A 14,670-nucleotide genomic window follows, 5' to 3' on the forward strand; every position below is an offset into this window, starting at 1 on the left:
CGCTAAGTGGTCTCAAAAGTCAGCAAGTCTACAACGCTTGCTTCATATTGAAACAACCGGAAGTCTTCCCAACCACCACGTGACCTGAAAGCAATTTGGTTTGTGAGAACGTTTGGATACTGAGGGTTGGTTTACAGCGGGCAGGGGCGGGGATTTAAACCGGGATTGAGAGACGACCCAATCTGGCAACCTCTGATGTAGTGTGTGTGTGTGTGTGTGTTAGTGTGTGTATGTGTGTGCGAGTGTGTGTGTGTGTGAGAGAGAGAGAGAGAGAGAGGGAGAGAGAGACTGGGATTGTCTGTAGTTGCTGTGTCCTTACATATGTAAGGTTGAAGGGAATTAAATAGAAATTAAAATCAGACGGAAATCTCGGATGGATTTTGAGCGGCTGTGACTGAAGACAGCACCGGCGATGACAAGGGTGAGAACCGGCGGATAACGGCGCGCGCATCCGTGCCTTATTTTCCCCCATCAGTGTGTGTGTGTGTGTGTATTATTATCGGCCAGCTGTGAGGAGGGTGAGGAGGAGGAGGGAGGCGGAAGGATGCTGAGGGGAAATAACAGGGAGGAAGAAGTGATGCAATGGCTGCAACGTCGTCGGTAAAATATTCAATCATTTTAGTACAAAGTGCCTTCTTCTTCTTCTTCTTCTTCTTCTCCTTCTTCCTCTTCTCCTTCTTCATGTGTGAGCACGTAATGGTGGAAGAGACGCCACAGCATCCGTTAGCTTCCTAAACACCACCCCGGCGATGCTGAGATGGAGAAGATGTGGTTTGTGCATCGCGTGCGTGTTTGCGTGTGAGGCTTATTTTAATTTTCTTATTCTTTCATCTCCACGCCATTTTTGCAGCGACTGAAATCGGATATTTTGTAAAATGTGACATCTCTGCATGCGTTTACCCATCTCCTCCCTGTCTGTCTGTCTGTCTGTCTGTCTGTCTGTCCGTCCGTCCCTCCGTGCGTCTGTCTGTCCGTCTGTCTGCACACACATACACACGCACGCGCGCGCTCGCTCGCGTCTTGCATCTTTGCATCTCTCCCTCGCCTCCATTACGAGCCTGATGGCTTCTACATGCGCGCGGATGCATGCACCTTATTCCTAACGAGGCTTAATTGCCCCCACTCCCCCCCCCCCAAAAAAACCCCATACAGATTAAAGGAGGGACAAAAACGCTATTTGTAAATGATTTGACAGGTGGAGGTGTGTAATGGATAGAGAAAGAGTGTGAGAACGAGAGAGAGAGAAAGAGTGAGGACCAAAATAGATATGGATTTGCGTTGTCGGTGATGAGCTTTATCGCCTCCGCCTCGAATGCGGCCTGCTTTCACATCAGGAAAAGAAGAGAGGCCTAAAAATCCTTAACCATTCTGACTAAACTGTAAGTGTGGGCTTTATCTGTTATAGAAATCTCTCTCTCTCACACACACACCTAACGTATATACCTACATGTGTATTTACACACTTCCCATGTTAAGGTGTTCACACATTCATATGCAGTGCAATTGTAATTCTTGTCCTAGAAAATGATTCATGTATACATGATTATTTTATTCATTCACATGATTGACGTTTTAAATGAATCAATTTTACCTCCTGAGCTTCGCCGAGACTCATTTGTTCACACGATTCTTTCATTTTCACATGTGATTCCTCCCATGATTCGATGATTCGTCTTCCCCACCATACGATTCTTCTGTCGCGATTCATTCTCCACGTGATCTTTGTGTTTTCACACGTGAGTTCTGACATGTTTTCCTGCCACATGATTTGTTTATTTTTTTCCTCATATCGTTTCTCACCTGATTGATTCTGCTGAGTGATTTCTTGATTCATTTATCACACGATTCTTTCATTTTCACATGTGATTCCTCCCCGATTCGATGATTCGCATTCCCCCACCATATGATTGTTCAGTCGCGACATGTGATATCTCACGCCATTCATTCTCCACGTGATCTCTGTGTTTTCACACGTGAGTTCTGACACGTTTTCTTTCACGCGGTCCGTTTATTTTTTTCTCGTATCGTTTCCTCATATTGATTCTGCTGAGTGATTCGTGATTCGTTTGTTCACACGATTCTTTCATTTTCATGTTTGATTTTGTCGATTCATTTATTTTTCATGGAATGTTTCACATTACTTATTTATTTTACTTGTTTTCTTTTCATGATTCATTTCCCACATGTGATTTTTCACAAGATTCATTTATTTCACGTGACTCTTTTTCATTTTTCAGAATTTATTCATTCTCACGTGAAGCTTTTCTCACGATTTGTTCTTCTTAAATTGCGCACATGCTTTTATTATTTTTCATGAGTTGCTTGTTTTCATGTTTTTGTCACATGATTCATTTTTCATGTGTAGTATTCAAACGATTCACTGATTTGATTCACATCTGAATTTCCTGAATTTAATTCCTGAAGTTCATGAATTTAATCTTTAGTGTTTTTACACCTGATTCATTTATTTTCAACACATGCTTTTATTTTTACTCGTGATTGTCTCCTGCGATCACGTGTGTGTGTGTGTGTGTGTGTGTTTATACTCCAGTTACTTTGTGCAGTTTCAGATCACATGACAGCTTGATGATGTAAAACAACGTCATACTGTAAAGCTGATAAACACACGTTTTGGAGCTGTTTGTCATCTTCACGTGTTCACTTGTGCAGTTCTCTGATGTTCCTCCTCTTCTCTTCACACCTCTTCAGTTCACTGAACATGTTTATCACCAGATCGCGCTGGACCACAGATGGTCAGATGCTGTAACGGTCGCGTCCAGCTCGTCAATAAGCTCATAAACTGGAGTCAGTGCTGCTTATCATGCAGGAAGTGAGCGAGAGCCAATAACATGTTCTGTTTATTTATATTTAAAGGTATTCAAATTCTTGAATCTCAGGTTGCTGCTTTTGCACGTCTGAAGGAGTCTCCAGTGTCAGATTAGGTCAGGGATCTGGATTACAGGTTTAAACATATGGAAGTGTCAGGATACTGATACTATTATCACAGCTTTTTATTTTAAAATAGATAATTTAGTTACACCAGTCAGGCATAACATTATGACCACCTACCTAATATTGTGTCGGTCCCCCTTTTGCTGCCAAAACAGCCCTGACCCGTCCTGCACTGTGTATTCTGACCCCTTTTTATCAGAACCAGCATTAACTTCTTCAGCAGTTTGAGCAACAGTAACTCGTCTGTTGGATCGGATCACACGGGCCAGCCTTCGCTCCCCACGTGCATCAATGAGCCTTGACCGCCCATGACCCTGTCACCGGTTCACCACTGTTCCTTCCTTGGACCACTTTTGATAGATACTGACCACTGCAGACCGGGAACACCCCACAAGAGCTGCAGTTTTGGAGATGCTCTGATCCAGTGGTCTAGCCATCACAATTTGGCCCTTTTGGTCAAAATCGCTCAAATCCTTACACTTGTCCATTTTTCCTGCTTCTAACATCAACTTTGAGGACAAAATGTTGACTTGCTGCCTGATATATCCCACCCACTAACAGGGGCCATGATGAGGAGATACTCAGTCTTATTCACTTCACCGGTCACTGCTCACAGTGTTATAACTGATTGGTGTGTTGGATATTATAAAAATAGATATGTTTTATTATGAGCTGTTTCATAGTTAGCTTCGAGGAAATACGGAAGCTGTCGTCCTTTTGTGTTTGGAGGGGAAAATGTTCACAATATTTATGAGCTAGATTGAGAAGCCTGAAGTGTGAAATCAAGTCAAAAAATGCAAGAAAAAAAGAGATATGTGTAGCTTTAGATACTTTAGTAACTCTTTATTGTAAACATTTGATCTAAAAGCAGATTTTGCTCATTTTTGTGTATAAGCTGCTGTTAAAACACTGGATTAGAGGAACGTTCTCCACTTTTCCCGCTAATCTCGGACCACGTTTATTGATCAACCGCTTGACACGCTGCACTTTAAAACGCATCAAATCCGTTTATAGTGAAATGTGATGTGTTCAGCAATCGTGTTGTTAATTTGAGGCTAGTTCCATTATTCCTGTGTGAAGTTAGCGCTCACTCTGACGGCACAGGGGGACGATGCTAGCAACTGACGAGGTGAGAGCTCTGGACAGACTGAAGGACTAAAGTGCCGCTGCATCGTTGTCTTTTGATAGATATGAAGTGAGGGTTAAATCCCAGTGCAGGTCGTCCAATGGCATTGTGGTTAATGTAGAAATCTGTTTGAACTCAGAATTTTATAATGAAATAAATCTTCGATGTTGTTTAAGGAGGTCTAGTCTGGAGCTAGTTCTTGAGGTTAAAGCTCCAGTCTGGAGCTAGTTCTTGAGGTTAAAGCTCCAGTCTGGAGCTGGTTCTTGAGGTTAGAGCTCCAGTCTGGAGCTGGTTCTTGAGGTTAAAGCTCCAGTCTGGAGCTGGTTCTTGAGGTTAAAGCTCCAGTCTGGAGCTAGTTCTTGAGGTTAAAGCTCCAGTCTGGAGCTGGTACTTGAGGTTAGAGCTCCAGTCTGGAGCTGGTTCTTGAGGTTAGAGCTCCAGTCTGGAGCTGGTTCTTGAGGTTAGAGCTCCAGTCTGGAGCTGGTTCTTGAGGTTAAAGCTCCAGTCTGGAGCTGGTTCTTGAGGTTAGAGCTCCAGTCTGGAGCTGGTTCTTGAGGTTAGAGCTCCAGTCTGGAGCTGGTTCTTGAGGTTAGAGCTCCAGTCTGGAGCTGGTTCTTGAGGTTAGAGCTCCAGTCTGGAGCTGGTTCCTGAGGTTAGAGCTCCAGTCTGAAGCTGGTTCTTGAGGTTAGAGCTCCAGTCTGGAGCTGGTTCTTGCTGGTTCCCAAAACCTGCAGCTCTGGAAGTTGAAGATGAAGGAACACAGCACATTCCAGCACTACTCCAGGTCAATAAATGAACAGCTTTAGAAGAAGATGATCAATGTTCTGGAATCCAAACTCTGTGGAATGACATGATGAGGCTGTGCACAGGAGATCCGCTCACTGGTAGATCTGGAGCATGTTTACCAGGAAGTGTGAGAATAAAATCAATAAATCAGCAAGTTGGTAGATTTTTACTTCTTAAGGCGCTAGTTAAAGGGGTGTGTAAACTTTTTTGTCTTTTGTCGCTTTCTGTCTCACACATTAGAAGACAGAAAAGTCCTGATTTATCTCGCTATCTTCACTGGGGTGTGTAGGATTTTTGTACCTGGATCTGAGGTAGCCATTGCAGTAGCTAGATGTTTTAGGTGAGATGTCAGAATCCATGCTTTTTTGACTGTGATTGGCTAACTGAGACCACGCCTCTTTCCTTGAGACTTGCTATACTTTGAGTTCATTTGCTAATTTGTTCTCTCTCTTCTTTCTTCTCCACAGCTCTCTTGTAGCTGATCATCCCCAGAGGGTTTGACATCCCTGGTTTATGCCCCGCCCACCTCTCCTGCCCCTCCCCCACAACCCAACCGTCCTTCTCGATTCTCCTACTGGTTTCCTCTGGACCACACCCGCTTTCTCCACCCCAAACTTCACCCTAACTGAGGAATTCTAGACGAAGACTATTTACTGAATAAACAGAAGAGAGTACATTTTTTAAAAAATGGATGATTTGAAGAAAACGAGGGGACGCCAGCTTCTCGTGAGCGTCCATATTTAGAGGAGAAGAAAAAACCTTGTGGACCAAAGGAGGACATTTTGTTTGGAGGAAAGGACTGCAGAAGGCCCTGGACGTTTGTTGATGAAGAATTTCTTTCTGTTTACATAAAGAATCGTCCTTCAAAGAGTACACAGCTTTACGCTTCACGGAAAGCTGTAAGGGTTTTACACACACACACACACACACACACACAGAGTCACGTGACCTGCTCTCACACTTCCCGGCCTCAGGATGATGTGCGAGGTGATGCCCACTATATCGGAGGATGGTCGCGGTGGAGGGGGAGGAGGGCCGTCCTCGCCTGCCGGGGGTGGGAGTGGCATGGGAGGGGGCATGGGGGGCATCGGGGGCAGTTACGAAGGTGGCAGCACGGGCAACCTGGAGTCTCTGATGGTGAACATGCTGACGGAGAGAGAGCGGCTGCTGGAGAGTCTGAGAGAGACGCAGGAGAGTCTGGGGACGGCGCAGCTCCGCCTCCGGGAACTGGGACACGAGAAGGACTCGCTCCAGAGACAGCTGTCCATCGCCCTCCCTCAGGTACACCAGTGTGTGTGTGTGTGTGTGTAAAGCTATGTATAAGACATAAGATATTAACAAACTATCAGATTTCTTCAGAATTCCATAACTCTCAGATCTAAAAGAAGCTAGCGTTTCTTTAAGCTAATTTCATCATCGAGATGTTTTTATCACTTGTATGATCTGAAGATGCTGAACTTTCTTTTCTTAACACACTATATGACCAAGAACACATTCACCCTGACCATCACACCCATACATGGTTCTTCTCCAAACTCATGAACATCCATATTTAGGGGGAGAAGAAGAACTCTGTGGACCGAAGGAAGACATTTTGATATGGTTATACTGCCAAAAGAATGAGCGCCTATGACCATCACACTCATATACGGTTCGTCTCCTACATTTTAAAAGCACACAGTTATATAGAAGGTCTCAGTTTGCTATGGAATTACAATTTCCCTTTACTGGTCTTCCTTAAGAGACTCAACCCCTGCTCCAGCATGAAGCACAAAGCCCCTGACAAGGTGTGGAGGTAAAGGTTGGAGAACTGGAGTGTCCTGCACAGAGCCCCGACTCTGACTCAACCCCACTGGGATGAACTGGAACTGGAGTCTCCTCAACATCCCAACATCAGAGACTGGTCTCAATAATGCTCTTATAGCTGAATGATCACTAATCCCCACAGACACAATCCAATATCTAGTGGAAAACCTTCACAGGGTACAAGAGTTGAGCTGATTGGAACAGGGAAGAGAGAGGAATAAATCCAGCACAAATAGGAGTGTGATGGTCAGGGGGCACATACTTTTGGTCATATAGAGTACTGGAAGCTTTGGAGAGCAGAAAGATGAAGACAAGTGGGATCAGATTGTAAAAGATGAAGAATCTGATGCAGTAGAGAGGCCGAGGCATGACTAAACATCATCTTGGTAGAAAGAAAAGAGGGAGGGAGGGAGGGAGGGAGAGAGATGGTGAGAGTGAAAGAGAGAGGGAAGAAGAGAGAGAGGCAGAGAGATGGAGAGAGAGAGAGAGAGAGAAGATGCTGACCTGCTTTCTCTCCCCAGGACCTGTTCTGCTCTGACTCACTCCTCTGCTGTTCTGTTGTCTGAACTCAGCAGCGTTGTTTTGGTTTGGATTTTTCTCTCTCTGACCCATCAGTCTTTATTTCACACACAGCTCCCCTCTCTCATCTCCCCTCTACTCTCTCTCTCTCTCTCTCTCTCTCTCTCTCTCTCTCTCTCCTCTCTCTCTCTCTCTCCCTCTCTCTTCTCCCCCCCACTCTCTCTCTCTCTCTCTCTCTCTCTCTCTCTCTCTCATCTCCCCTCTACTCTCTCTCTCTCTCTCCCTCTCTCATCTCCCCTCTACTCTCTCTCTCTCTCCCTCTCTCATCTCCCCTCTACTCTCTCTCTCTCTCTCCCTCTCTCATCTCCCCTCTACTCTCTCTCTCTCTCTCTCTCTCATCTCCCCTCTACTCTCTCTCTCTCTCTCTCTCTCTCTCTCTCTCTCTCTCATCTCCCCTCTACTCTCTCTCTCTCTCTCTCTCTCTCTCTCTCTCTCTCTCATCTCCCCTCTACTCTCTCTCTCTCTCTCTCTCTCTCTCTCTCATCTCCCCTCTACTCTCTCTCTCTCTCTCTCTCTCTCTCTCTCTCTCTCTCTCTCTCTCTCTCTCTCTCTCTCTCTCTCTCTCTCTCTCTCTCTCTCTCTCTCTCTCTACTCTCTCTCTCTCTCTCTCTCTCTCTCTCTCTCTCTCATCTCCCCTCTACTCTCTCTCTCTCTCTCTCTCTCTCTCTTTCCTCTTCTCTCTCTCTCTCATCTCCCCTCTACTCTCTCTCTCTCTTTCTCTCTCTCTCAATCTCTCTTTCCTCTTCTCTCTCTCATCTCATCTCCCCTCTACTCTCTCTCTCTCTCTCTCTCTCTCTTTCCTCTTCTCTCTCTCTCTCTCTCTCTCTCTCTCTCTCTCTCTCTCTCTTTCCTCTTCTCTCTCATCTCCCCTCTACTCTCTCTCTCTCTCTCTCTCCTCTTCTCTCTCTCTCTCTCTCTCTCTCTCTCTCTTTCCTCTTCTCTCTCTCTCTTTCCTCTTCTCTCTCTCTCTCTCTCTCTCTCTCTCTCTTTCCTCTTCTCTCTCTCTCTCTCTCTCTCTCTCTCTCTTTCCTCTTCTCTCTCTCTCTCTCCTCTTCTCTCCTCTCTCTCGCTCTCTCTCTCTCTCCTCTTTTTCCTTCCCTCTCTCTTCTTCCCTCTCTCCCTCTCTCCTCTCTCCTGTCACCAGATCCCACAGCGTGTCCCAGATCCCAGTTTTCCGCTGGTCTCAATGAGTAAATAAAACTGGGACAGAAAATGTTTCGAGATTTCTTCAGAATCTGAGCGTACAGCATAGTGCATGATCTTAAATATCACAAACAATCCTGAGATAAAACATTTATATATTCATTTATTTATATACATCATGACTCAGTGACCGAGTTAGCTCTGTTTGACTTGAAGCACTTGAGCTAGTGAGAAAGAAAGAAAGAAAGAAAGAAAGAAAGAAAGAAAGAAAGAAAGAAAGAAAGAAACAACAATATAAAAATAATTAAATGACTGATTAAAATAGTACAGAAAGAAAGAAAGGCAGAATTTAAAAAAATATGAGAAAAAGAAAAAACTTCATCTAGTTATTAAATATTACAGAAAGAAATGGAGAAAGAAAAAGAGAAAAAATTAAACTAATAAAAGAAATAATCTGTTGACTAGAAAGAGACAGAAATTATGAGGAAAGAGAAAAAAGGAATGATAAAGAAAGAAAGAAAGAAAGAAAGAAAGAAAGAAAGAAAGAAAGAAAGAAGCACATCAGTGAATTAAGTAAGCAAGTAAAGAAAAAAACAAAGTATTTGAGAAAGAGAGATGACAGAAAGAAACAAGTCTCATGGTGTTAAGATGTTACAGAAAGAACAAAATAATAAAACAGTCAAAGAGAGAAAAGATTAAAATGCTGAGATATTATAGAATGAAAGAACAGATAGACAGAATGAATTGATAGAGAGAGAGAGAGAGAGAGAGAGAGAGAGAGAGTGTGGTGGTAGAGATGAGGGTGTAATTTAAATGGCGGTTTGTGAACTCAAGTGTTTGGAACCTTTCTTTCCACATGTTCCTGATCCGGTGAGCGGTTCTCTTCCTGGTTCTGTTGACAAACTCGGTTCTGCTGCTCAGCTCAGTTCTGCTCATGAGCCTGGTTCTGCTGCTCAGCTCGATTTTGCTGGTGAACTCGGTTCTGCTGGGGAATTTGGTTCTGCTGGTAAACTTGGTCCTGTTGATGAACTCGGTTCTGGTGGTGAACTTGGTTCTGCTGCTCAGCTCAGTTCTGCGTTATTCCCCTTTAAGCCCTTAGTGACTATGATGTGGAGTATTTTTTCCTTACAGCAGTGTGGGTTTGTTCAGCAGCGCTGTGTTCTTCACTGTGATGGCTGTACAAACAGAGGCGTCTCAGAGGCGCCAGTTCGCTTAAATGAAATCCTCACTGGTTAGAACCGATCCCAGTAGATCCGGAGAGCTGGGATCTCAGAGAGGTGAGAGTGTTGTAGTGTTAAGGAATAAAGCAGTCCGTTTTGTGCTCTTACGGGAAAATAATAAACGTGATGAAAAGTGTTTAATTTCTCTTTCACCACATCAGTGTGCCAATAATTAGAATTAAAATGGATCACCTCGTAGTTTTTATCAGTTTAGAGTTACATTTCATGCTTTGTCAAATCCATGAACCAATTTCACTGATGTTCACAAAATACAGCACAAATCTGGCCACAAATTCTCACTCTCTGGAGAGCGGACAGAGGAAATATTTTTGTTATTAAATAAACGTAAATAGATTATAAATAGGAAATTCGGATAAATTTCAGTTTTCTGCACTGATTAAAAAAAACGAACCAGCTGAGCAGTGAACATGATTCAGTTTTCAAATAATGTACAGCACTTCTTAATAGTGTGTGTGTGTATGTGTGTGTGTGTGTGTGTGTGTTGGTATAATGCAGAGCTGTGCACTTCTTCACTTCCTGTCTGTGGTCAGATCTGAACGCTCTTAGACTCCATTAGCACTTTAGAGCAGTACAGGATGAAAAGGTAATGAGTGACGGTAATGTGGACATGTGGAAAGAGCTGTGATGTCTTTCTAGTGTTGAGGTGTGTGAAGGGTGTGTGTTGGGGTTGTGTTGGGGATATGTAGGGGAGGTGTTGGGGATATGTAGGGGGTGTGTTGGGGTTATGTAGGGGAGGTGTTCAGGATATGTAGGGCGTGTGTTTGGGATATGTAGCGGAGGTGTTGAGGATATGTAGGGGGTGTGTTTGGGATATGTAGGGGAGGTGTTGGGTATATGTAGGGGAGGTGTTGGGTATATGTAGGGGGTGTGTTTGGGATATGTAGGGGAGGTGTTGGGGATATGTTGAATGTGCGTTGGGGATATGTAGGGAATATGTTTGGGTGTGTGTTGGGGATATTTTAGAGATAATTTAGATCTATCTATCTATCTATCTATCTATCTATCTATCTATCTATCTATCTATCTATCTATCTATCTAGAGGGTGTGTTGGAGATATGTTGATGTGTGTTAGGGATATGTGGGCGGTGTGTTGGGGATATGTTGGCAGTGTGTTGGGGATATGTTGGGGATATATTGTTGCGGTGTGTTAGGGATATGTTGGGATGTGTTGGGGATATGTTGACAGTGTGTTAGGGATATGCTGACGGTGTATTGGGGATATGCTGACGGTGTATTGGGGATATGTTGACAGTGTGTTGGGGATATGTTGACGGTGTGTTGGGGATATGTTGGGGTGTATTGGGGATATGTTGACGGTGTGTTGGGGATATGTTGTTGGGGTGTGTTGGGGATATGTAGAGGGTGTGTTGGAGATATGTTGATGTGTGTTAGGGATATGTTGGGATGTGTTGGGGATATGTTGACAGTGTGTTAGGGATATGCTGACGGTGTATTGGGGATATGCTGACGGTGTATTGGGGATATGTTGACAGTGTGTTGGGGATATGTTGACGGTGTGTTGGGGATATGTTGGGGTGTATTGGGGATATGTTGACGGTGTGTTGGGGATATGTTGTTGGGGTGTGTTGGGGATATGTAGAGGGTGTGTTGGAGATATGTTGATGTGTGTTAGGGATATGTGGGCGGTGTGTTGGGGGTGTGTTGGGGATATGTTGGGGATATATTGTTGGGGTGTGTTAGGGATATGTTGACGGTGTATTGGGGATATGTTGGGATGTGTTGGGGATATGTTGGGGTGTATTGGGGATATGTTGACGGTGTGTTGGGGATATGTTGTTGGGGTGTGTTGGGGATATGTAGAGGGTGTGTTGGAGATATGTTGATGTGTGTTAGGGATATGTTGGGATGTGTTGGGGATATGTTGACAGTGTGTTAGGGATATGCTGACGGTGTATTGGGGATATGCTGACGGTGTAATGGGATATGTTGACAGTGTGTTGGGGATATGTTGAGGGTGTGTTGGGGATATGTTGGGGTGTATTGGGGATATGTTGACGGTGTGTTGGGGATATGTTGTTGGGGTGTGTTGGGGATATGTAGAGGGTGTGTTGGAGATATGTTGATGTGTGTTAGGGATATGTGGGCGGTGTGTTGGGGGTGTGTTGGGGATATGTTGGGGATATATTGTTGGGGTGTGTTAGGGATATGTTGACGGTGTATTGGGGATATGTTGGGATGTGTTGGGGATATGTTGACAGTGTGTTAGGGATATGTTGACGGTGTATTGGGGATATGTTGACGGTGTGTTGGGGATATGTTGCGGTGTATTGGGGATATGTTGACGGTGTGTTGGGGATATGTTGGGGTGTGTTGGGGATATGTTGACAGTGTGTTAGGGATATGTTGACGGTGTATTGGGGATATGTTGACGGTGTGTTGGGGATATGTTGGGGTGTATTGGGGATATGTTGACAGTGTGTTAGGGATATGTTGACGGTGTATTGGGGATATGTTGACTAGTGTGTTGTGATATGTTATGTGTATTGGGGATATGTTGATCTGTGTGTTGGGGATATGTTGGGGTGTGTTAGGATATGTTGACAGTGTGTTAGGGATATGTTGACGGTGTATTGGGGATATGTTGACGGTGTGTTGGGGATATGTTGGGGTGTATTGGGGATATGTTGACAGTGTGTTGGGGATATGTTGGGGTGTGTTGGGGAAATGTTGACAGTGTGTTAGGGATATGTTGACGGTGTATTGGGGATATGTTGGGATATGTTGGGGATATGTTGACAGTGTGTTGGGGATATGTTGGGGTGTGTTAGGGATATGTTGACAGTGTGTTAGGGATATGTTGACGGTGTATTGGGGATATGTTGGGATGTGTTGGGGATATGTTGACAGTGTGTTGGGGATATGTTGACAGTGTGTTAGGGATATGTTGACGGTGTATTGGGGATATGTTGGGATGTGTTGGGGATATGTTGACAGTGTGTTAGGGATATGTTGACGGTGTGTTAGGGATATGTTGACAGTGTGTTAGGGATATGTTGACGGTGTGTTGGGGATATGTTGGGATGTGTTGGGGATATGTTGACAGTGTGTTAGGGATATGCTGACGGTGTATTGGGGATATGTTGGCAGTGTGTTGGGGATATGTTGACAGTGTGTTGGGGATATGTTGTTGGGGTGTGTTGGGGATATGTTGTTGGGTGTGTGTGTTTGGGATATGTTGTTGGGGTGTGTGTTTGGGATATGTTGTTGGGGGGTGTTAAATTCAAATTCAAATTTTATTTATCACATACAAAATCATACACAGTACGACATGTAGTGAAATGCTTTTCACAGCTGTCCCTCATTATGATGATTATGATATGTTGTTGGGGTGTGTTGGGGATATGTTGACAGAGTGTTGGGGATATGTAGGGGGGTGTTCAGAGAAATGTCGGGGATACTTTGGGAGACGTGTAGGACAAATATTGGGGATATGTTGAGAGATGTAGATAGATGTGTAGGGAACATGTAGGGAAGGTGTTGGGAGACATGCTTGGAGATGTGTTTGGAAACATGTTGGGAGATGTGCATAGGATATTTAGGGATATGTACTGGGAAATGTTTGGACATTTTTGTAGTGTTGGAGAGGTGTTGGTGCATGTTGTGGTGATGTTTGGGGAGGTGTTGGGGAGGTGTTGGTGCATGTTGTGGTGATGTTTGGGGAGGTGTTGGTGCATGTTGTGGTGATGTTTGGGGAGGTGTTGGTGCATGTTGTGGTGATGTTTGGGGAGGTGTTGGGGAGGTGTTGGTGCATGTTGTGGTGATGTTTGGGGAGGTGTTGGTGCATGTTGTGGTGATGTTTGGAGAGATGTTGGAGAGGTGTTGGTACATGTTGTGGTGATGTTTGGAGAGATGTTGGGGAGGTGTTGGTACATGTTGTGGTGATGTTTGGGGAGGTGTTGGTGCATGTTGTGGTGATGTTTGGGGAGGTGTTGGGGAGGTGTTGGTGCATGTTGTGGTGATGTTTGGGGAGGTGTTGGTGCATGTTGTGGTGATGTTTGGGGAGGTGTTGGGGAGGTGTTGGTGCATGTTGTGGTGATGTTTGGGGAGGTGTTGGGGAGGTGTTGGTACATGTTGTGGTGATGTTTGGAGAGATGTTGGGGAGGTGTTGGTACATGTTGTGGTGATCTTTGGAGAGATGTTGGGGAGGTGTTGGTGCATGTTGTGGTGATGTTTGGGGAGGTGTTGGTGCATGTTGTGGTGATGTTTGGGGAGGTGTTGGTGCATGTTGTGGTGATGTTTGGGGAGGTGTTGGTGCATGTTGTGGTGATGTTTGGGGAGGTGTTGGGGAGGTGTTGGTGCATGTGTGGTGATGTTTGGGGAGGTGTTGGGAGGTGTTGGTACATGTTGTGGTGATGTTTGAGAGATGTTGGGAGGTGTTGGTACATGTTGTGGTGATCTTTGGAGAGATGTTGGGGAGGTGTTGGTGCATGTTGTGGTGATGTTTGGGAGGTGTTGGTGCATGTTGTGGTGATGTTTGGGGAGGTGTTGGTGCATGTTGTGGTGATGTTTGGGGGAGGTGTTGGTGCATGTTGTGGTGATGTTTGGGGAGGTGTTGGTGCATGTTGTGGTGATGTTTGGGGAGGTGTTGGGGAGGTGTTGGTACATGTTGTGGTGATGTTTGGAGAGATGTTGGGGAGGTGTTGGTGCATGTTGTGGTGATGTTTGGAGAGATGTTGGGGAGGTGTTGGTGCATGTTGTGGTGATGTTTGGGGAGGTGTTGGTGCATGTTGTGGTGATGTTTGGGGAGGTGTTGGTGCATGTTGTGGTGATGTTTGGGGAGGTGTTGGTGCATGTTGTGGTGATGTTTGGGGAGGTGTTGGTGCATGTTGTGGTGATGTTTGGGGAGGTGTTGGTGCATGTTGTGGTGATGTTTGGGGAGGTGTTGGGGAGGTGTTGGTACATGTTGTGGTGATGTTTGGAGAGATGTTGGGGAGGTGTTGGTGCATGTTGTGGTGATGTTTGGGGAGGTGTTGGTGCATGTTGTGGTGATGTTTGGAGAGATGTTGGAGAGGTGT

At 44.9% G+C, this 14,670-nt stretch overlaps 1 protein-coding gene across 6 annotated transcripts in view; it reads left to right on the forward strand.

Annotated features, from left to right (window-relative positions):
• The first annotated feature begins 235 nt into the window (after positions 1–235).
• The window catches only part of ppfia3 (PTPRF interacting protein alpha 3), a 69,618-nt gene continuing 55,183 nt past the window's right edge, over positions 236–14,670 (forward strand). For 2 of the 6 annotated variants that reach the window (XM_058373806.1, XM_058373815.1), the window contains exons 1-2: positions 236–421; positions 5,332–6,145. In XM_058373806.1, the coding sequence (XP_058229789.1) occupies positions 5,840–6,145 (306 nt within the window). In that variant the 5' untranslated portion in view covers positions 236–421; positions 5,332–5,839. The other 4 variants (XM_058373774.1, XM_058373780.1, XM_058373789.1 and 1 more) reach the window with 4 other exon arrangements.

Source organism: Hemibagrus wyckioides, linkage group LG02 (genome assembly GCF_019097595.1).
Source record: "Hemibagrus wyckioides isolate EC202008001 linkage group LG02, SWU_Hwy_1.0, whole genome shotgun sequence".
Lineage (NCBI taxonomy): Eukaryota > Metazoa > Chordata > Actinopteri > Siluriformes > Bagridae > Hemibagrus > Hemibagrus wyckioides.